Source organism: Oryzias melastigma, linkage group LG20 (genome assembly GCF_002922805.2).
Source record: "Oryzias melastigma strain HK-1 linkage group LG20, ASM292280v2, whole genome shotgun sequence".
NCBI lineage: Eukaryota > Metazoa > Chordata > Actinopteri > Beloniformes > Adrianichthyidae > Oryzias > Oryzias melastigma.
The window spans coordinates 10,384,549-10,407,561 of NC_050531.1; the positions used below are offsets into that span (position 1 = coordinate 10,384,549).

Here is a 23,013-nt window from a genome sequence, read left to right on the forward strand (position 1 = left end):
AGTGGCATAGGGGCGCTAAGATTGACAAAATACAGTAAAAACTAAAAATCAACAAACATTGAAAAATAAAACATTTTTTTTGTCATTATATTAAGACCTACTTGTAAATTACACATTTTTTTAACCAATAAAAGAATTCATTTATGAAATTTTAAATTTTAAAACGAATTAAAGGTTTTTGTGCAAGTCATCATTTCATAAGAGTTTTGTTAAAAAAAAGTATTACTTTATTTTTTTATAATTTTAGAAAGTATGACCTTTTATTATATTAATTTTTAAATATTTCATTTATATTAAAACAGGTTTAAAATTATTACTTCAAAATATCTTTATTATTTTATATCTTTTTAAAAGTATAGCTTCTTTATTTTTAAACATTAAAAAAATCTTTAATTATTTTATTTCTTTTAAAAGAATTACCTTTTCTAAATATTTTTTAAATATATTTTTAAATATTTTTAAACCTTTCTTTAAATATTTTATTTACTCAATTTTTTTAAGTATTACATTTTTTTTAATCATCTTTAAATATTTTTTTTGAAGTGTTAAGGTATTTATTTTTAAAAGTTTTTTAAAGATTAATTTATAAAAATATTACTTTTTAAAAATTATCTTTAAATATTTTGAAAAGTATTACATTTTAAAATGTATATTTAAAAATTTTATTTACTTCTTTTGTTACATTTTTCAGAAATATTACATTTTAAAATTATCTAAATATTTGATCTATTTTCAAATATTTTTAAAGTATCACATTAATTTTAAAATGGTTTTTTACAGTATTTTTTTATTTATTTATATATTATATATATATAACATTTTTAATTTATTATTATTTTTTTTAATCAGACATGCTTTTATTCTTTTATTTACAGCTTTAAAGACTCTACTACTTTGCTCCTTTTTAAAAGTTTGATTTTTAAGTAAAAACTGATAGAAAACTGTTTACGTTGTTATAGAAAGTTTTTGTGCACTACAGTATTTCATATTTACTAGTACAAATATGTTACGTTAAGACTTTTAAATGTAGAAGTTGTTTTTTTCTTGCTCGAGTGAAACCAGCCCAGAAAAAAAGAATCTTTCAAAATCCAGAAATACAGAAAAAAAAATTCTTACTGGACTGCATCTGTAATCTTCAAAACTGTAAAAAAAATTGGTGCAAATAGTTTTGCCTTAAAAGATGAAATACTACAATAATGCAATAACAGAATTCTTTATTTACAAGGCAAAAAGCATCAGCAAAGCCATATTAGGTCACAACTTGCATAACTGGGGTTTTAAATTCTCACAAATATCTAATTTTGCATAAAACAGTCACACATGCACGCACACACATCCACAAAGACCCATGAGAGAGTATGCACTGTCACTCCTGTGAACAAAGCTCAAAAAGAAAAAAAAAAAAGGGTGAAAACAGTGAGCTTTCTGCACAAAGTCCCTACAATATATTACATATTGCTTCAGCTTCCCTACATATGGTTTCCACACATCAGTGAGGGTGGGAGAGGGGGTCACCCGGAGCTGCGACTGCAGCTGAGAAGAGAGTAAAAGAATGTTGCATCCATTCAATATAATACAGGACTCACAGACAGCAGTGTAATGTACAAGAACAGAAGCGGATGAGATCTAAGGCATTATGCTCTGGTTTTTTAGCATTTTAAGTTGCATCATAGCTCTAAAAAAACTGGCAGACATTACAAAAGGGCGTTTAAAGAACTCTAAACACATAAATTAAGGAGGAAAATAAACAATACTTTTTGTTAACTGGGTCCAAAAGTCTAGATTTTTTTTCTGTAAAAGGACAAAAAGATATATTTGCATCTTTTGCCGTTATAAATAAAATAAAAGGATGCTACCACATGGCTTTTAGTCATTTTAAACACTGAACATCTTTGGAAATTTGCAATGGGCTGAGAATCCCTTTTTTAAAAATTATTTTGAGCTAGAAAGGTTTATTCTGCACGACTGTTTCTTACAATCAAAGCGATTGGAACAAAACATGAAAGTAAAATGAGTAGAATTTTAAAAAGTGTCTCGATGACGAAGACTTCCAATTTCATCTGGAATTAGATGAAGGTCGCTGAGGAACGTGGGGCTACGGCAGAAGCCGGTTGCCACATCGGGAGAACTCTGATGGTCGTACATTCAGATCGGAACTTTGATGGATTTCTGCGGGCCGGCTAACCAAGACGTGAGGAAAAGTAAAATCCAATTGAAAGGTGAGAATTATTTGGCTTGCTCAAAGTTGTTCCTGGGTTAAAATAGTGTTTATAAAAAGTTTTTTTTTTTTGTTTTTTTGCCTCTGAGGTTAGGGAGAATGACTCGCTTTGGATCTTGTGGCGGTTGAACCACAACTCACCATCACTGATTACAATACGCCTGAGGTCATAAAACATGGCTGTAAGAGCAGGTCCTGTGAAGCGTGCGGTCCCAAACTCTGTGACCTCTCCAATAGAAACATGGCTGGAACAAACGGGGGAGGGGCAGGGATGGACTACCCCCTCCAGATCTGCATAATCTATTAGGAACGCTGCATGTGGATTTCCTTGGTACAAACTGCCATAGAAAACTGTGTTTTAATACTGCATCCAAAAGCAGAACAAATGCGTGTCCTTTTTTTTCTTTTTTTTTTTTAAGTCAGAACACTGTACAAAAATTAGAAAAACAAAAAGATTCTTAAGTTGTTATTGCTCGTTTACATAACACCAGAACAGTTTGCACCTAGCAGCTTGTATGAAGCGCTTTCACTTCAGAAAACAAAGCTCGCTTTTTAAACTTTTTACCATATGGCTGTGTTGACTTTTTCTTTTTGTGTGTGTGTGTGTGCTATACTAAAGGCAGAGAAGCAAGCGATAATATGTACACTGTATACACAGCACACCCCGCCCCCACCCTCGTACCAGAACGTTCCGGAAAACGAACGACTGCTTCAAGAGGCAGCTGTGACCAGGCTAGGAGAACCGAAACCCCTAAAGAAGTCAAATAAATAAGGAGAAAAAAGGGTTTTACGTATCGGTATGTACAATCTCTGCAATTCACTTGATATCGACATCTTCTGAAATTTCGCGACCAAAAGTTGTATCTGTCATTCAGGTTAATAGAAGAATCTTAGAATAGAACCGTTATTTTCAAAAGTGCCTCTTTCACACTTTGAGAAATACTCTTCTGGCTACTAGAATAAAGAATCCTCTACAATAGTTAAAATTAATCTATACAGAAAATAAAACTTAATTTAATAAACTATATAAACCTCTTAACTAAATTATTCTAACCATAGAATTTCACTCAGACCGTTCTTGCAGTGTTTGTCAGGATCAGTTTTTCCCATCAGGCCTTTCGCTCCACGTCTGAAGTTTCACAACAAAACTAAGTAAAAGAAAACAACAGTAAGATAAAGAAACCAAAAAGGCAAAACCGGCAACGAGTGTCCGACTGAGGAGTCTCTGCTGCCGCTCTGGGCCGGCTGACGCGGTGGGGAGTACAGGAGGAGGATCGGTGTACGTCATTCTTGAGATGAGATTGTTAATGTCCGCTGTCTATTTGAAAGGAATACATTCATCAGAATACGATTCCACGCCCACCGCCGCCGCCTCCAAAGTCAGTGAGCCACCAGGAGGCCGACATAAGTCACACTGTGGTGAATGCAGCTTTCAGGCAGACGGGTCTCCTCCAGGAGGGTTTTTAGGCGTGTTGGACAAAGATCCTTCTTTGGCCGTCTGCACGCTCCTGTGTCTGTCTGAGGCCCAGCTGGACAGGCTACAACCTGGGCCGGGACGAAGGGGGGTGCAAGAGGTCAGGGCGCGGCCCGGCTGGTCCAAGGGGCAGCCGGTGGGTCACACGTTTGAGTGTCTTGATTCTTAAAGGGCCGACGCGCCCCTTGCACCAGCGGATCACTGAGGTTCAGGTTAGGAGGCTTCACGAGGGTCAACAGTATTTCTGCAGAGAAGAAGAAAACAAGCAGCTGAAGAACAGCAAGCAGAAACTGCAGCAGTGTGTAAATCAGGTGACAATGGAGGAGTCGGTGCTTATATATTCATGGTCTTTACAGGCTTAAAGGCTTTAAAATCCACAATAAAACATTCTAGAAGTTAATGATTCCAGTGAGACAGAGATTAAGAGGAGAGAGAGCAAACTGTCAAAATGACCAGGAAAGTACCAAAATAATAGAAATATCATCACAATTTGTTAGCTTAAAGTTTTTGTCAATTAAGTTTAATAAATTACTATAAGACATGCTGCAAGAAAATGTTGTTTTTTTATGTTCTTTGGCACTTTTTTCTCAAGATAGAGGACAAATATAAAAATTAGGCTCAAAATTGCATTTTTTAGTATTTCTTTAGCTCCCAGCTCTCTTCCATTCTGATGCATCCACTTGTAAACAATTAGATCCATGATTGTCTTCGCTTTCCTCGTCTGAGAACGGGGTGTAATGGATCACAAAAGTTTCAGGGTCACGGTTCGAATCACTTTTTGGATTAGTAAAAAATAAAAAAAAAAAACGACAGGAAAAAAACAAGAAAATAAAAGCCTAAAATTCTGTTTTTGAAAAGCTTTAAAACATATATTTGAGGAAAAAAAATATAAAGTACTTGAAAGAATAAATATACACTCACATCTTTGAACTTTGAATTTTTCACTTGCCCCCTCCCCTACCCCCAATGTCCAAATTAAATCCTAAATGAAAAAGTTTGAATTAAACTTCATTATTGAAACCAACTAAATATTTTAAATAATTATTATTATCCGAAGTACATGTGCAGGTGAGGCACTACCATGCCCGCATTTCCTGGCAGTTTTTGATCCTTTTGGCTTGCCATACTGACTTCCCCTGAAGTCCGATTATCTGTAATCTATTACACCCATAGTCTGAGCTAAAATCTGGATCAAATTTGTACGGCTGTATAGCTCCAATATTGCTCGCCATTTTTGTTGCCCCAATAATGTTAGTTTGGGGTCATGAGGGGCTGTTAGCTAGCAGGAGAGCACGTAAACATGGATGATGGGAAGTGGGGCAGGCTTACTCCACACCAACAGTCCCACCCAACAACTCAAAGGGCAGAAACTATGTCCTTAGAGGTGAACAAATGTGCAAAAAATTCAAGAAACGTTTAAGAGCTGAAAAAGTCTCCATTCAAAAACCTGTAGTCATCTATCAGAAAATAGCTTTCTCAGGGTCAGCTTGAATGCCAAACGTCCTCATCAAAGATCTTTCAACTTCTGGTTCCATGAACAGAGTGTGAGGAATCACCTGCTCCTGCCCGATGGAAGGCAGGCCGGGCGACGGCCCCGACCCCATGGATGAGGAACTCATTTGTCCGGCGATCTGGCCCATGCTGCTCATACTGCTGGTTGCCATGTTGGTCGTCATGGGGACACTGTTGAGGCTCATGCCATTGCCATTGTAGATGTTGCTCTGCTGGCTGAACTGTGGTGACGCCTGCTGCTGGGAGAACATGCTGGAAGAGGACAGGCAGACGTAAAAAGAAAATGTTAGATTTCTCCATTTATTAATAGAAAAGCCTAAAAGAAGAACATTTAATTTGTAGTTATTGTGGACTCTCTCTGTCGTTAGCCGACTGTACCTGTTGGGTCCCATGTTGCCCTGTGGCCAGCCGTTCATGTCAGGGGAGCCCTGGAAAGCAGCGCTTTGCTGGCTTTGCTGCATCATCGGGGACTGCGTGTGGGCCATGCGAGGGGAAAGCAGGGGGCTCTGCGGGGTTCCGGGACCTCCAAAACTTCCATCTGCCTGTTGGCTCATACCTGTGATGGAAAGATCAAAGCAGGTGAGGAATAATCGCCTGCAAAGCTCAACTATAAAAAACAGTGAAACGGTGCTGCTGCTGCTGGAACTGCGAGGTTCTTTCTAATCTAACAGCCAGAATGTGAAGGAAAAAAAATGAAAACATTCTCGTCTGCAGTTCATACTCTATACATGCTTGTTAGTAATGAACTAGGAAGACAGATGATGGAGAGAAGTGAAATAAATCAATAAAAACAGAGATAAATCAAACAAATCGGGTTGCTAAAGGCTAGATGACACAGATACTCTTGTTAGGATGTACAGACATTTTTGGGGGGGCAGTTGCTGGAATGGTTGTTGCCCTCTAGTGGAGAAAGTACATGAGCCAAGAAACACCGGAGAATTGAATCACTGAGAAAGACTTTTGCTATGTTCACACCGGGCTCAAAAACACGCGATCAATTGAAAAATCTACGTAAAAGTGTGTTTTGGGCACAGACTACATTTGTTCATTTGTTTAATGTTTTGTTTTTTTTAATATTGAAATTTTTTTTTAATCGCACATTATTCAAGTTTTTAACCGGCCCATCAGATGCCTCAATAAAAGCATGTGGCCCACCATTCAGAACGTTTGATTGACAGATTCCCCTTTCAGTAGAAGGGGCGTGGCTTTCCAACAAGCTCCCTCCTGATTAGACATAGTGGTTGCCATAGAAACGATGACTTGGACTGACTCGTACTAATCACCGCTTAATAACATCATCTGGTTTCAACATGACGAAGACCGTATCGTGGGAAAATGGCAATTGAATTGACTTCATTTCTATGGGTGACATCACACTCACTACATCCAGTTCTCACGTACAGTCAATGGTTTGGGTTTCTGCCTATAAAATTCTTGCATTTACGCATTGCTACGTAAGTTTTTAAGTCAGTTTTGGGTCTCTACGTACAAAAAACGCACAACCAATGAACGTGCTTTATAGATTACCGGTAAATCAGGTCAAACTTTGGCCCATCAGGGATTCAGATTTGAGATTCAGAGCTGGAATTATATCAGAATAGAGCTGTGAAAGAAAATTTGACATTATAGGCCAAGCCTCTTCCAACTGTGAGTATATGTTCTCGTATCTCGTAGCGAAACTCCAGAGTAAACACCATATTCAGCACGTTCTTGAAGGCCCATCACATTCCCGGTGTGTACGTAGCATTCAGATTAAAACAACTCTGCTGATTATCCCTAAATATGACGGATGTTTGCTAAAACGCAGCTGGAGCCACATCACACACACACAGGATGGCGTTTGGTTGGGGGAGTGGGGGGGCTGTACCTGAGTTGGAAAACTGAAAGGCACTGTGCTGCATTTGGGGGCTGAGTACGGCCCCGTACTGTCCGCCCATCATGTTTGTGTTTCCCATCATCATCTGTGAGGAGGAGGAGGTGGAGGAGGAGGAAGTGCCATGCATGTGGAGCTGAGAGCTGGGAGGGAGAGAGGGCAAGCTGGGGGACAGAGGGGAGGAGAAGGGGCTGGTGGGGGGAGGTGACGAGGCCAGGCCTGTACCGGTACCGTAGTTGGGCGGGTAGGGGAACTGCTGCGGGCCTGCCTGAGGGTTCCTGGCGGTCATGTTGGGGGCCATGCTGAGGCCCTGGGCCCTCAGGGCCATGCTCCGCTGCTGCTGGGCCTGCTGCACCTGCTGCTGCTGCTTCTGCCGCAGGTGATTACTGAGCAGCTCCCGCTGACGTTGTGCCACCATCTGAGCATTGATGGTTCCCTGAAGTGAAAGAATGAAGGACACATTTAGAAACTAACGGGGAGTCTCCGTGATTGAGGATTTTTGAGTTACTCCTCCTTTCAGAGCCGATTAACCCTTTACAAGATGTCTACTGATTCACAGAAGTTACATCTGAGAATTTAAGGATCTTTTTAAGAACACTTAAAATCTAATTTAGGACTGTTGTTGTTGCCACAGCGACTCAGCTTTCCCTAATTCACACAGGTGACTTTTGTCCCGACATAACCCTGTCTTTTATCTGGGTTGGGGACCGGCACAGGGAGACTGAGACTCGGGCCCCTTTGTGGCTACATAGTTAGGGAGTAGCATATGGACAAAAAAAAAAAAAAAAAAAAGAAATATACTGCCGAGTCTGCCATTTCTCGGTTTGAACTTTGTCATGAAGATTTTCCCTTTAACGTTGAGGTGGAAGCTAACAACTGGACGTTAGCTTCAGCTACGTCTGACTTTTATGGTGTGATGGATAAAAAAAGCAAAATAATATAACACAACCGTCGTGAAACTAGTATTTTCTAAATACAATATGAATTTGAGTTCACAGTGTCTCCAACTTTATTATCTATAGTTGTGAAACTGTCGAGAGTCTTTCGCCGCAGATTAGGCAGAGCTACATGCAACATAAAAACTGTTTCAATGATTACGAATGTCGAGGAAGACTCATGGTTTTATCTGTAAACAGCTGCTTTACTGTTCTTTGAAGTTTTTCTTCAGTTTCCTCAATGGCTCTTTCCAAATAAATTGTATAGTTTGGTTTTTTTGTTAGCTTTGACCCACTAACTTAGCAATTAATCTAGGTTAAGTCATGTGACCAAAATGGATGTGAACAGAATCCGACAGTTTTATAAAATACAACTTCCTTCAGGATCAGAAAATAAACTAAACGGAAATAATAATCTGAGTTAGCACATGTATTTCTTTTTTCCCGTCTGCGCACTGATACCAATCGGCGCAAATCCGATTTTCTCTGAGACCGAATCAGCTAATTTACATGAATTGTGTGAGATTTTATAACTGTAAAGTGTTGCATATAAGTGCAAAGCTGCTTTTCTCTGCTGTAGAATCCACTGGAATCACATCAAATTCATCTTCAAAGAATGTAAAAAGGGTTGATCACATTTAAACCTATAAATACATTTTTTTAAACTAGTTTTTGCTGCAAACTCCAAATGTGGAGGAGCTGGAGGTCGTCACTCGGGCATCATAACTCTGATGTACCTGGTTTGGAGCGTTGGCTCTAGGAGGTAGGTTCACGTTTGACACGCTGCTCATCTGAGTCATCATTGGCTGCCGGTTCTGCTGGGACAAAAGTCAAACATTTGGGTTAGTTGTGCACGTACCGTATCTAGTTTGATTTTAGCAAATAAATGATGAAACCTAGAAGGCTGGATAATAAGCTGCAGAATTTCAGTAAAAAAAGTTTGTTAATCGCATATAATTCTACATTATTCTACAGACAAAGTTTTGGATAAACTCAGTGTCTAGAATCAAGCGTAGGTCCACCTGCTGTGACTGGAGCCGGTGCTGCAGCTGCAGTCGTAGTGTGTTGGGCTGGTTGGGGACGAGCCCGGGGCCCCTGATCCCAGGCCGGGGCTGCATTCTCATTATTGGGTAACCAGGCCGAGGACCCATCTGGCCAGGCATGGGGTGAAAGCCGGGCTCTTGCATGGGCGTCCCGGCGTAGCCCCTCTGAGCCATGTGAGCCGAAGGCGGGCCGATGTGCGCATACATCGGAGGCTTCTGGTCCATCATCAGGGACGGGTCCTGCTGGAAATGGTCCGGCTCCAGGGACTGGCTCTAAAACAAAAAAGCATGAAGTGAGATCACCTCAAATGAAACATGCAGTTAAATGAATTCCTGATGGCAATGACAGAACTCACCTGTTCTACCAAAGCAGGGATCCCGAGAGCGCGATCGATCTCCTCCAGACCGTCGAAGTCTTTCAGCGCAGTGTAAAGCTGTGACATCAACGCCCCCTCGTCCACCGTGCTGCCATCACCTGCAGTCGGCAGCAAGTCCTCCTGGGGTGCAGGCCTGGGCACAAACATGGGGGGGTTACAGCTAGGTCAAAAAATAACTGTTGGAGCGGAACCTGGTGGATTTTAGTGCTCGTTTCCCTGCCATTTCTCTGACCTCCTTAATTAATTAATTAATTATACATTAATTGAGTTGATTGTATAATAAAACTAAATCTGTGTTGATAAAACAGATTTTTACAAAAGTATTGATATAAACTGAACAAATATTGATTTTTTATTTAAATATGACGAATTGAACTGAAAATGAACAATTGAGAAGCATTGATGATTTTATTTATGTCAAAATGTAATCAAAATACAACTGTGTTGCTTCTCATTTAAACATAAACTTTAAGGATTTCAATAAAGCTCACAACAAAAAAGTTTCAATTTAAAATTCTAACTTTGTGAAACTCTATGGTGAACAAGCAATACCAGATGGACCAACCATAAATACTTTGACAGTAGAACCACAAAAAATCTTTTAGTGATTTGGAAAAGGTCGAGAACTACTAATCCCCCCTCTTTTTTTTTTTTTTCGTACCTGTTCTGGTTTATGAACGATGTCTGGTCGATGGGTATCATGCTTTCTGGCCAGGGGGCGGTCTGGTTGGGCGGAGCTTGTTGTTGTGAGAAATGGGGGCCAACCATACCGATGTCCAGATCAGGTTGAGCTAAAAAGTCAGAAAAATGAACAAGAACTCACGTTTAGAAATTAGAAATGCAGTCTTTCGTCGCTGCATCTCAACCACAAGGTGGCGTCCTTTTTAAATAGAAATGGGACATTTAGCACACAAAAAGCTCAGTTTTTAACTTCAAAAGGTCAAATGTTTGTCATACTGATAGATTAATTTATACATTAATGATTATAGAACATTTATTTTGTATTTATTATACTTTGCGCTCTATTGTCAGTTGTGTAAACGGGGTTTCCACTCACCCCCGGCCATCATTGCAGGCTGCATAATCGGTCGAGGCCCGGGTTGACTGCTCGGCCTCATGGGAGCACTGCCGGGACCCATCCTGCCCTGCATGGCGCTCTGCTGTCCGGGCGCTCCCAGCGGAGGCGCTGAGGCTGAGCCCCCCCAGCTCTCCTGCTGCTGCATGCCGGGCTGTGGACCGCTCACACCCATCATTCCTAGCAGAGCGAGCAGACAGAAGAGGAGAAGAATCTGTGAGGAATGTGTCGGGGCAGACTTCAGTCGACGCTCCGAGTCCCCGCGAACGATGCTGCAACAGAGGGGGAGCAGCCATCTATGCCGTGCAGGAGGATGCTTGAGGAGGACTGATATGTGGGAGAGACAGTGAGAGACAGTTTGTGCCTGTGTGGGTGACTGTTTCCTGTCACAGGAAGTGAGTCATTGTGTCATGATGTGATATCACGGGTGAGAAACAGAAGGAAAGATGGCTTTCCTTTAAATGCTGGAAGCTCCTACATGATATTTGGAGATCAAATCCCAAATCAAAGTAATCTTTAAAAAAAAAAAAATCCTAAATAAAATAGTTACCTCCACTAACCATACCAGCTTGGTTAGCCATCATCCCTTGTCCTCCCATCATGCCTTGCTGCTGCTGCTGCATGAGGGTGTATGGGCTCGTGGTCCTTATGGGATACTGTAATGAAGGCTGCTGAGGAGACACATTCAATTCCACGGAGACGCTCCTGACAGGAAGCCCTCTGCCTGGCTGGCCTGGTCGGAAGTCTAAGGACAAGAACAAAAAGGTTCGGTTTGAAGGTCTCTGGTCTGAGTGGACCTTCCCCCGATTTAAAGGAGGACTCACTAGAAGGGCCCATGCCAGGTCCGAGGCATCTGTGTTGCTGCTGTGGCGCCATAGACGGATTGTTCTCAGACATCTGCAGGATGTCGTTGATGATGTTCTGCTTGTCCATGGGGCTGGGCAGCGAGACGGGACGCGACTCGGCAAAGAGCTGCGGCTGAGTGTTCTGGAGAGCGTTCAGGATGTCATCCAGCTCTGAAGGCTGGAGGACAGAAATAAGAGGAGAGGAGCAGATTAGCCGTTTAAGCTTTTAGCAGTATAGTAGCCAGCAAAACTAAAGAAATAGAATTATATTTCATTATCTAAAAATGTTACTTTTTGGTGTTACCTGGTCTAATTTGCTCAAAACACATTAAATTTTAAAATGACATTAAAACTTTAAACAAAAACAGCTTTTATGTCAGCCGTTTCTCTGAAATATGAAATAACAAATATAACAAATTTGACAACCTTATCAAAATGAGTACATCATTTTAAATACCTTAACATTCCTTTAGGAAACCTGTGTGAGTGCAGATAAATGTGATGCATTACCCAAAACCTTCCACTAGAGGGCAGCGTGTTTAAAATGACTGACATAGCTGTGACCTCCTGAACAGCAACACTGTTCAATACAACACTTCAGCCTCAACACAGTGGCATTTATTAGTCTAAGAGATAAAAAAAAAAGCAGATAATAAATATCTAATGAAGCATTTATTCAGGGAATTCATTAAAAACACTAATTTAATCGCCTTAATTGCTCCTAAATAAAATGCTAGATTAGTTTCAGTATTTGTGGCACTAAATAATAAGAATATGAGAAGACGAGTGGTGGAGGTAAACCGAATGAGGGGTGGAGAGGAGGAGGAGGAGGTGGGAGAGTAAAACCCTAATGAGGTCAGGAATGATGTAATGCTTCGGCTCTCTCCTCCTTCCAATAGTCTCTCTCCTCCCACTTTTAATTTTTGTTGTTTTAACCGACTACCTCAATTAATTGTTGTTGCTTGTCTTTTTTTAGAAGCAGTACAGGTTCTGCTATTTTTATATGCAAAAAAATTGGCGAAAAAATTCACAATAAAAAAAAAAAAGATATGTACGACTCATGGCAGTGCCAAAGTATTACAAAACCTTGAAGATAAATAAGGGAAAATTAGGTTAAGCAAACATAAAACTTTGTTTGTGAGAGGATTAATGTCATCTACTGACGTGCCCCACAGCTTTCAATAAGAATATCACATCTGACACATAAAATCTCAATGACACCTGTTGAAATCAATTATTTTGCATAATATCAACAACTTGCTGAAACTGAAACCACTTTTTTTAACCATTTCACAAGAAGAGGAACCGAGTAAAAGGGGTGAGTGAAGCTAACATGCTGCTGTAGTTACACAAAAATGTAACGGTAGTGTTCAACAAACCTCAAGGCTGACGTACTTTATACAAAAAAATAAAAATAAAATACATTTCCAGACAGAAGAAGAAGAAAAGCCCATTCTCACAGCAAAAGTTTGTTTTGCAGAGAATAATGACAAGAGTATTTCTGTGAAACATATTTATATTTTGCTAAAAACTTATTAGAAAAAATCCCTAAGAATACTTGTAAGTTGGCTGATTTTTTTATTTCAATCTTGAAGAAAAAACTAAATATTTGGCAACGAAAGACTTGAGAACTAATAGGAAAGAACATAGATTTAACCAAATTTACAAATAATTAAACATATTAGAGAAGTCAGATAATTTTGGAAATATATGTGGTATTTCTGACAAAAAAACATTTCGCAATCAGCAAGATCAATAACAACAGTCTATCAGGGTTTTTATTTTCCTGTTTATGTTGTTTATTTTCCTCCCATATTATATCTTTTTCTGTCATTAAAAATGTTTTACCTGATATAACCCGATGCTGACTATATTTTTCTGTTGTTTAAGAGACTAATTCTCTAGTTTGAGAGACTATTCCCATGGAGATGCAGCAACTTTGCAAACATGCACTTTTACCTGCAGAATGACTCACATGCTCATTCTGTCCTTTTTTGTGCAGCAAATGTACATTTTCAGTTTAAAGTACTTTAAAATGTACAAGAAATTTTAATGCACAACAGTTTATCACATTAATATGCTTTACCGAGTTATTATTATTTTTTTTCTGCTTTTACTTTTTCAAATAAAGACATAAAAATGAATTATCATAAAGACAGGAGGTTAAACCTTTTTTGCAGGGGGTTATACATCAAAGCTTCTGGATGTCTCCCAAAAATCAGCTGCACAGATGCAGAAAAGCAGAACTGGAGTTGAGAGATGGTGGCGGCCTGGACGTGCATAATTCAGTCCCTCCGGAGTCACAGTGACCCCAGCTAAGCTGGCAGCAGGGCTGCTCTGGCAGGTGGGACGGAGCTGGAATGTGAAGCAGTCGGATGCTGCGGCCGTCGCGGCTTTGGTGAGCCGCCATGAGCAGAATGAAGATACTCGCTTTTGGCAAATTGGCCGGTTAACTCGTCAGGACTGGCAGATGGCAAAAGGATAGAAAGTGTGGGGCTTCAAACAAGCAGCCGAGTCATTTATGCTGATAAGAGCCATCATCATCATCCATGTTCTTCAATATTGACCAAAAAAAAAAAACAGCGACTGTTGAGTCAAATCACTTGGAGATGCTCATCTTTCTGTGAGTCTGGCACAAGCCAGTGCCATCGCTGCACTCAGATATACTGCTCTGATTTCTGGTTTAGCTCTGCCCAGCCATCAATAATTCAGCCTTCCAACAATCACGAGGAGCAGCAAATGGGAGGGAAGGAGGGAGGCAGCAGGAAAAGCAGTGGGTGAGGCTTGCGGAGAGGAGGATGAGTGGACTCTCTTTAACTAATACAGTCGAGCTTTCACACATGGCCAAGCAGTAATCACCAGAAAGTAACAGAAACCCACTCGCACACATGAAATAGCTGTAATGAAGTCACGGCTTAGTGTGCATCTGCCAAATGTCTTTTTTACTCATTAGTGAAATCTGTTAGACTGGAGTGAGCCATGAGTGATTTCATCTGACATGAAACTTTGCAGAAAGCATCAGCTCAAACCACATGTGCGTCGTTCAAAGCTCGCTTATTGGGTTTTACTCCATTAAAGAAACCACCTCAACAAACAAAAAGAGAACCTTCTGTTTGAAAGATGCCCACGTTAAACCTCCATTTTAATTTCTCTGTGTTTTGAGGGTGCTCTATAAACACACCACTCCCTCTCGCTGCTATCTCCATGGCAGCAGAGAGGACATGCAGGAGCATATGGCTCATCATTTTCACTCTGCGTGCCGAGGCTGGGCTCTCCTGGGGGGTATCTACACCTCTCATCTCCCCTTCTTTGTTCACTTCAACAGTCTCTTATTATCCATCCAATCACATTATTGTCTTCCTCATTTATTCTTAGACAATGAGGCTCTTGGAGAAGACACACAAGTGCACCACTCATCTACAAGCTCAGCTTTTATAAGAACAGTCTTTGCTCAAATCAAGATTTGAGCGAACATTCTTATTTAAATTTAAATTTGTAATTTTCAAAAAATAAATATTGGCCCATATATTCGTTATTTTTCCACTAAAAACCCGCGAGGTCCACGGCTGGTGAGGTACTGACGTCACCAGTCAGATTTACAAACATCTGAACCCTACAGAGTATCTTATTCACCATGTGATCGACAACAGTGAAAGTGTGTTTTTTTAAATGTAATTTCAACGTTTTTCCATCGCATACAAACTGGTAGCATAGGAAAAAAATTCACCTAAATTGTTATTATTGCCCTACTTTTACTTATAAATTAAGTCTGTTTACCGCTCCTTCTGAAGACACACATCAATGACCCGTTTGAAAAATCTTCCTTTTCTTTCTTTAGTTTTAAAATTCTATTCGTCTCAATGAAGATCACTGTCAGTGATGTGTCTCCACAAATTTTTGGAGTTAAGACACGTAATCCTCCATTTAAAAAAAAATGATGCTAAACAATATTAAAGAATAACTGGACAGCTGCACTTGACTTGCTATCACTAATTCTATTATTCTTTAGATGCGATGTCGCATTCTATGGTTTCACCAGCGCCCTCTGCCTTGAGACATGCATATTGCATGCCTCACCTGCCACTGTCGTGTGTGTTTGAACAGGAAATTCATAAATTTGCTACTTTATACCAAAGAAATGTTGAAAACCCAAAAAGAAAAAATAAACTATAGAACAGACACGTCTAAGAGTTACAAATTAATTTTTATTTTTAATTAAAAAAAAGTACTTTCATTTCTTTTTTTTGGTGCATTTCTTAAGGTTGTGCCTCACCTGCCTCCCCGGGTTGCAGGTCACTGGTTTTCCTGCAAACAACCGCTAGAGGGCGCTGTAGGTGTGTGTATCAGTATTTGCTACCGACAGCAACGCAGAAGAAGCGCCGTCCAAAATATACGTGGAGGAGAATTTGATAATTATCTTTCTGAGTTTAATAATAATAATAATAATAATAATGGATTGGTTTTCTCTACACTTTTTCAGATGTTCAAAGCGCTTACAAAGTGTATTAATTTATGATATATTTTTCACATCAAAACATAATTATTTTTGCTTTGATTTTTTTCCTTTTCTTGAATTAATGTCAAACAGTCATCAAAGTGGGTTACAGAGACACGGAAGTACCGCTGAAAGCAGCATCATTGAGAAGCAGCTCATGCAGTGGAAGGTGCACATCGTCATAGAAACAGAAAAAACTGGATGATCTCATGAACCCAGACATGGAGACGTGCTTACCAATGATTTTGTAGAGCTTTTCTAAATTAATACACCCATCTATCAACATCATTGGTGTCTTCTGCACATTATAAATCCAGCCGCCCCCAAAACTACTTATACATGGTTTTTCTTCTTTATTGTGAATTTTTTAGTTTTTGCAACTTCTACTTCCAACAATATGGTAAGTACAGAAGTCCTCAACAATAACCAGCATCATTTATGCATTCTAATGTTTTTTCTGTGTGGTTTGTAACAGGACAATGACCTGTAAGATCTGTATTTGACAGAATTATACTTTGGTTTCTTGCATGAGTTTTTTGTCCTTCACCAGGCCATGAGCAGCGTGCTCTGAAAACTGCCCTGCTGAAAACATCTGCTAAAAAGAAGGCGAGTTTCATCAGCAACCCTCTTCTGACTCCGTTCTCTCTTTCCGAGCCAAGCCTGCTGGAGCTCAGCGCCAAACCTGAGGGTTCTAGCCAAATGCAACTGGGATAAAATGGCTGAAGAGCCACAGGGACGCCCTCCAAATGTCACAGCTGTTTGAAGCTGGCCGACAGATTCCCTTGGTTTGTGTTGCCAACACAAAAGCAGTGAAGAGAACGGATGTGTTTATACACCTGAGTACAGGTTCAAATGACAAGACTGTAAATCTGAAGGTACAGATGCAATAAAAGCTTTCTTCTCTGCTTAGCATGTGTGTGCATTTGAGCAACAAGGAGCCCAAACCAAAAAAAACAAGTGGAGCAGCAAAAAAAAAGAAAAAAAAAACCTTTTTCACAATAGCAGTTTTTTAGGCAGTTGCAGTCTTTCTAGCTTAATAAAAATAACAGAAAATATTTTACTTAAAAATATAAATAAATGACCTAAAGTTTTAGTGAACACACAGATAGAATGCTCAAACACTGACCTGCTCAGCGCGGTCGTATCCTGCGTCTTGTTTCTCAGTCTTGACCTGTGGCTGTTTGCCACCTTCAATTTTCACCTCTCCTGGCTCCAGCTTGGGAACTTTATCCTTCATTACAGTGTCGTCTTTGTCCAGTAGATAGCGCAACAAAGCATTGTCTTTCTTCTTGGGGCTCAATGGTTCCTGTTTAGGAGTGATTTCCGCCCCTGAGGCTGTGCTGCCAGCACTCTGAGTTTGGTCTTGGCCCAGTTTTTTCCCAGTAGCATCAGCTGTGATCTTGGCGAGATCGACAGGAGATGTACTATTCTGAAGCAGTTGGTGGAGGATTTTGTGTTTTTCTTTCAGGGATGTGGCATGAGTACTTCCTCCTGTGTGGCCAGCCCGAACCCCTGAACCAGCCTGGTCCTTGCACTCCCCGTCTGCACCGGGGGACAAGGGTGTCTCCAGAGGTTCTGGCTTGGTGGTAAGAAGTTGCAGTAACTTTGTGTGACACTTGTTTTCTTGCATGCGACTTTCATCCTTGGGATCGACTTGACTGCCGTCCGTCTGAGCCTGAGGACCCTGACTTCCATCTGGAAAAGGTCCAAAGTCTCCTGAAGAGCCAGTAGAACCTCCAAGTTTTGACATCATATGAGTGTTGACCCCCGACGCCGGTGTAACCCCACCAGGTGAGCCAATTTTCCTGTCGGGAGAGCCTAATGTGTGAGCGTGGGAGGGCACGTGTCCATGGCCCACCCCGTGACACTCGCTGAGGGCCTGCAAAGCTGACAGAGAGCTGCTGGTGTAGCTGTTCGGATGGGTGCTACTCGTGCCGTTACCTGCACCTCCACACATTCCCACCGGTGAGGGCGAGTGCAGGCCTCCTGCTACGCGTGGGCTGCTGGCCCCCCCAGGACTCCCCCGGTGCCGGGGGGACAGCATAGAGTTCTGCTGAGGCGGGTGCGGTCCCCCAGCCGGGCTGGGGCTGGCCCGAGAGGGGCTGTTCATCCTCCAGTTGGGGCCCTGCTGTGGCGGCTGCATGCCTCCAGTGTGGTTGTGCGGAAGCGGACAGCCAAAGCGGTAGCTCTGCATATGACCCCCCATGGCGGCCGGTTCTCTGGGACCAGCTGGCCCCGGAGGGGAGAAAGGCGTGCTGTTGCTGCTGATAGTAGTGTCTTGGCCCTGAGGCCCCAAACCTGGCAAACTGCCTGGGGTTGGTGGAGTCATGGAGGGAGTGGAGGAGTTCATTGGCTTTGGAGCCATCCCAGTGGCCTGCGTGCCAGGCCCCATGTCCTGACCCATTCCACACACTGCCGGCTCCCTAGATGGACAGATATAGTGTTTAACCATTAGCATGCAGCATGAATAGTCATTTTATGGTGAAAAATAACAGATTCCTGAGATTCCTCTCAGAAGAAGTAAAGATAAAATAACAAGCACTCATATTTATTGAAACTTGATTGTTTATGTCAGAACTTTCATGTAATATTTGTAACTTTAACAGACATTTACATAAAAAGATGCTGCCTTTAAATGTAGAAAACATCTCTCCATCAAAATAAGGGGTTGGTTTGTCCTTGAATTACATCAAAAATCAAAAACGCCCAATCTGACGCGTCAGATAAAGTTAAGACAAAGACAAAGTTAACAGCCAATTAGGGCACAGAAAACAGTGTGCTGTAAAAAAAAAAAAGAAAGGGTATTGAAAAATGATCTGCGAAACAGCAAGACAGCAAAAATGGAAGTGCAATATAGTGAGGACACTATAAAAGATATCTGGCTGAGAATATTGTAGAATGTGTGCAACAAACTGTTTCTACAATAAAAAAAAATTTTTTTTGCAACTACAAATCTTGCCAATATAAAAAACCCACAAAAACAGCATCAAAACCTTGCGTCCTTTTTTGACTATAAACGTACCTCTGCAGAATGTGCAGGGACATGTAGAGCTGAGGCTCGTTGGTGCCGGGGGAGCGCATCAGTTTGCTCTTGGTGTGGGCCGAGACCATGGTCCCATCAGAGAGCGAGAACCGATAAATGGGACTGAACGCCTGGCCATGGCGAAGCACTGTAGAGACAAAACTTTTGTTAGTCAAATTGGCATTTAATTTGTATTTAATGTAGCTAAACTTCACCAAACTTCTATCACTTTCTTTCAATTATTAAAAGGAGATCAAATGAAAGCCAAGATTTAAACAGCCTGACCTTCCTGCTGGTGTCTCTTTGCAAACGACATTTCTCCATCGCTCTGGAGATGAAACTTCTGGATGCAGCGCCGAACCAGATCCTCCCAGCCTGGCTTCATTGATGCTCTCAGAAGACTAGTATCCAAGGAAGTTATCTTACCTAAACCACAAAGGAAAAAAACTTAGTAATTCCTGTTGTCTAGCAGAGAAATAGTGCTGTTTTCTAAATACAAATGTGCAGACTACTCAATCCCTCAGCTTCTTAAAGACCAAATCTGATCATTTTTTAAATCTATTTTAACAGTGCTCTTAGTGGGTTTTTAAATATGATTATGCAGTTTTTTCTACGTCACAAATGCAGTCTTTTTCAAATGCCACCGATTCAACAACATTTAAATAAAAAAAAACTTAAGAGATGCAATTTTGAGTTTAATTTTCTTTATACGTGTCCATCATCAAAAAAAAAAAGCTACAAGAACAAGTTAAAAACACCAAAAACACAGTTTTCATTGGAGTAAGTCTTAAAAACTAATTTAATTTGTTAACAAGCAATGCAATTCAGCAACAGAAATAGGAGTAATCCAACTAGTTTAACGTTAACAGGGCATAGCAAGTTCAACATCTGGGATGGATGTGTGAGCAGACGTGTGCTGGAGCACATAGAAGAGCTGCTCGTCTCTGCATTTTAAAGAGCGGCAGCGGTCCTTTTGAAGTGCTGACAGCCACACTTCTGTGTGACTGACAGCTGCAGGGATGGACTTGTCACACCAACGTCAATCAGAAGTCATTCACAGCATTACACCACATCTTCACGCTCAAGGAGTTAAAAAACAAAACAAAAGGAGGAGCAAAAATTCCAACACATTTTCTCAAACAATAGATAATCATCACATAATGAATCTTCAGAGATATGAACTGATTTTTCTCCCGAGCAATTATAAACTTACTCATTTTTAAATAGATTTTTAAATGCAATGCATCTAAGTATCACGTACTTGTCTGACACTAGTAATTTTCCCAACCTGTGTAGCATTATCAGCCAGCCAAATAAGCACCAACACACAAAGCTCCAGGGTGGAAACTAATTGTAAATTATTATAAGGCAGAGTATGCGTTTGAATAATGGGGGTGAAGGCCACACAAGCAGAATCCGAGCATCAAAGAGCAGCTGAAACGCAGATAGCTGTCTTTATTTGTACACCAGGTGATCAGAATTTACCTCCCAGAGTGAAGACAAACAGGAAGTTCGGTCAGAGAATTTAATCATCAAAGATGATGAATCAACTCCTACTTGTGGTGTGAGGAGAATATTTCCACACAAATTTCATTTAGGCAGGCGAAACCTGGTCTTAGAAAGCTGCTGGGTGAGTTAGATCTGCATTGTTGTTCCATTAGTGGTGCGACTGGTTCTTGTACCTTGCAGGTCCTGGCGTGTCGTGAAGCTCTCGTGCGTGGGCGGCAACGGCCTCTCTTTTGTGGGCACCCTTCGAGCTACGCAGATCAGGCACGACTGGAAGTCTGGAGAGAGGAGAACAGTATGGAGGGAAAAAAGTTAAAATCAGATGAACAAGGAGCTTAAAGGAAGTGGGGGTGAAGAAAACGAAATGCATGTTGTTCCCAGGCAGCTTAATTAATACAGTTATTAATGAGCGTGGGGATCAGGGCTGAGCTCTTTTCAAGAGGAGCAGCTATAGCTGGCAAGGGAAATGATGTAGTGTGACCTTTGAAGGTGTGTGAGTGCATGTATGGGTGTGTGTGTTGGTGTGCATATGAGCATGCTGGTTTCACCTCAATTGCCATCTCACACTGATGACACCTCCCTTGGCTCAACATCGCTCAATCATGACAGTTGCCTCCAACACACCCAAAAATGACATCCAGAACTGGGGTGACCCCAAAAACTCTGCCATCCAACTTTCCTGCGCTAATAATACCCACAATCCCACACCGAATAGGGAAAAGCGAGGTGGGGGCCATAGAAAATTAGGCTTTTCTTTTTTTTTTTTTTTTTTGTCTTCCACAGACTTTAACTCTAAATCTGCCCAACATGAAAGTACACAAGAAGGGGAGAGGATCTTTTATGCGGCTGAACTTCAGTTTGTCACACATACAACCTTTCCTCACCTTTTATGTAACCCTAAGAAATAAAAATAAAAAAAATCAGAAGATATCCTATTTGATATAGTATAAACTTGTGAAAGTTCAGCATGTTTTGGTTCAAAAATGCTCTTTTTCACTTTCTTAACATTATCTAGTTCCAGCTGCTTCCTTCACCTCAAATCATTGTCCTCCATTAAACCCTAATCTCTGAAAACTGTTCTTTGTATCTTCTTTAAATACGTCCATAAATCTCCTCTTTGATCTCCCTCGAGGCCTCTCGCCTGGCGGTTATCCTCTCAGCATCCTTTTACTGATATTTATTATCCCTCTTCTGAATGTAACCTAACCATTGTAATCTGACTTAACCTTCGAAACTTCTGACATGAGCTGTCCCTCAGATGTACTCAATCCTGCTCTTATCCATTTTTTGCTCCTCTGAAAGAAGATTTGTCTGTCTCCAGTCTTCTTCTCAGTGCAACTGTCTCTGAAACATAAAGATCTTTTTATTACTCCTCAACCTTTATTCCTGTTTATTCCCGTTTATTCAGACATATTCACCTCTTTTTCAAACTCTACAGTGCAATAAACTGTGAGCCTCAAGCTCCTTAAATCCTTCATGCTCTGCACTGACTCTGTGTAACCTCACTAGCCGTGGTTACATGTGCAAAATGTCCTTGATAGGATCAAAGATCGGATTAGAGTAGAACTGTATACATGGGCTCAGAAAAACTATCCGACTGACACAAACATTTAAATGCACCACATGTTTGATTGGAATAAATAGTTTTGACACTTTCTAAAATACCTGAAATAGACGTAGAAGAAGAAGTAGCAGGTTTCATTGTTAACAAGCAAAGCTGCAGCTTTAAGCAAGATGGTCTTCTGAGTGTGCTTTTATTATTATAAAGTGACTCTTCGCACATAAGTTTCTAAATCTGTGTGGTAAGTATTCCTTTCTTGGACGCATGGAGGAAGGGTTATTTTTAGGGGATAAACTCCTAAATAAAAAATAAATAAATAAATAAAATCACGTGTTTTCGCTTTCAAGTAGAAGCTAAATTAAGGTAACTTTGGAGCTGAAGGAGTTTGATGCATATTTATCACCTTTTATACAATCAACCATTAAACTCTCATTTTACATGAACTCAAACATGATTTAAAATGAATAATGAGGATTCTAAAATGTTTGATTGGAGCTATTAGAATTTTACAATCTGAGAACTATTACTGGGTGTCTTTCATCCACTGTTGCTTACCGTCTCCCTCCTCCTTGATGGACTTGGGTTCGGAAACTGCAAAACACTGCATGGTTTCATATTTCTGCTGTTGGGGTTCATGCTCGTGCGCCTCGTCCTGGCTCTCGCTGCGCGGGTTGACCAGCATCCTGCAGTTGAATGTGTGGCTGTTCCTCCTCGGACCCTCACTCGACCACGGGACGCCATTCACTGCAGAAGAAGCAGTCAGAACATAAACCGGGGGCCTCCTGTGGATTTTGTTTGACAAATTTCCACAGCATAACAACAACTTAAATTGGACAGTGGGAGAAAATCGGAGGCAGGCGAGGGAGGCTAGTAGGGATGCTGCTCGTGAAAGACATAATGAGAGCAAGAGAGGAAGGAGGAAGACCAAAGTGTAAAAAGAAGAGCTGTTGCCGGGTAGAGTCACAATAAGCAGTTGGAACCCTGAGCCATCTATCCACAGACATGCATCACAGCCAGGCTTCCATATGCATGTCCTCAACAGCATCATCACTGCCAATCTCTTCTCTTCCCTCCAAC

General features: G+C 40.8%; 1 protein-coding gene and 1 long non-coding RNA gene across 3 annotated transcripts in view; one reads left to right on the plus strand and one right to left on the minus strand.

Annotated features, from left to right (window-relative positions):
• Positions 1-1,197: 1,197 nt before the first annotated feature.
• ncoa2 (nuclear receptor coactivator 2) overlaps positions 1,198-23,013 on the minus strand; it is a 59,227-nt gene continuing 37,411 nt past the window's right edge. Inside the window, exons 7-22 of one of the 2 annotated variants that reach the window (XM_024279970.2) lie at positions 22,492-22,680; positions 20,552-20,653; positions 19,155-19,295; positions 18,870-19,017; positions 16,974-18,270; positions 11,332-11,530; positions 11,058-11,252; positions 10,490-10,687; positions 10,094-10,223; positions 9,412-9,565; positions 9,035-9,328; positions 8,750-8,827; positions 7,309-7,513; positions 5,583-5,760; positions 5,249-5,456; positions 1,198-3,936 (exon numbers count right to left, since the gene is read on the minus strand). In XM_024279970.2, coding sequence (XP_024135738.1) covers positions 3,925-3,936; positions 5,249-5,456; positions 5,583-5,760; positions 7,309-7,513; positions 8,750-8,827; positions 9,035-9,328; positions 9,412-9,565; positions 10,094-10,223; positions 10,490-10,687; positions 11,058-11,252; positions 11,332-11,530; positions 16,974-18,270; positions 18,870-19,017; positions 19,155-19,295; positions 20,552-20,653; positions 22,492-22,680 — 3,728 coding nt within the window. In that variant the 3' untranslated portion in view covers positions 1,198-3,924. Of the gene's footprint in view, positions 3,937-5,248; positions 5,457-5,582; positions 5,761-7,071; positions 7,514-8,749; positions 8,828-9,034; positions 9,329-9,411; positions 9,566-10,093; positions 10,224-10,489; positions 10,688-11,057; positions 11,253-11,331; positions 11,531-16,973; positions 18,271-18,869; positions 19,018-19,154; positions 19,296-20,551; positions 20,654-22,491; positions 22,681-23,013 lie in introns of both variants that reach the window. The other variant, XM_024279968.2, reaches the window with a different exon arrangement.
• On the plus strand, positions 17,501-21,295 carry LOC118600288. Its single transcript, XR_004949910.1, has 2 exons — positions 17,501-17,638; positions 20,559-21,295. It is a non-coding gene; the product is annotated as an uncharacterized LOC118600288 (long non-coding RNA).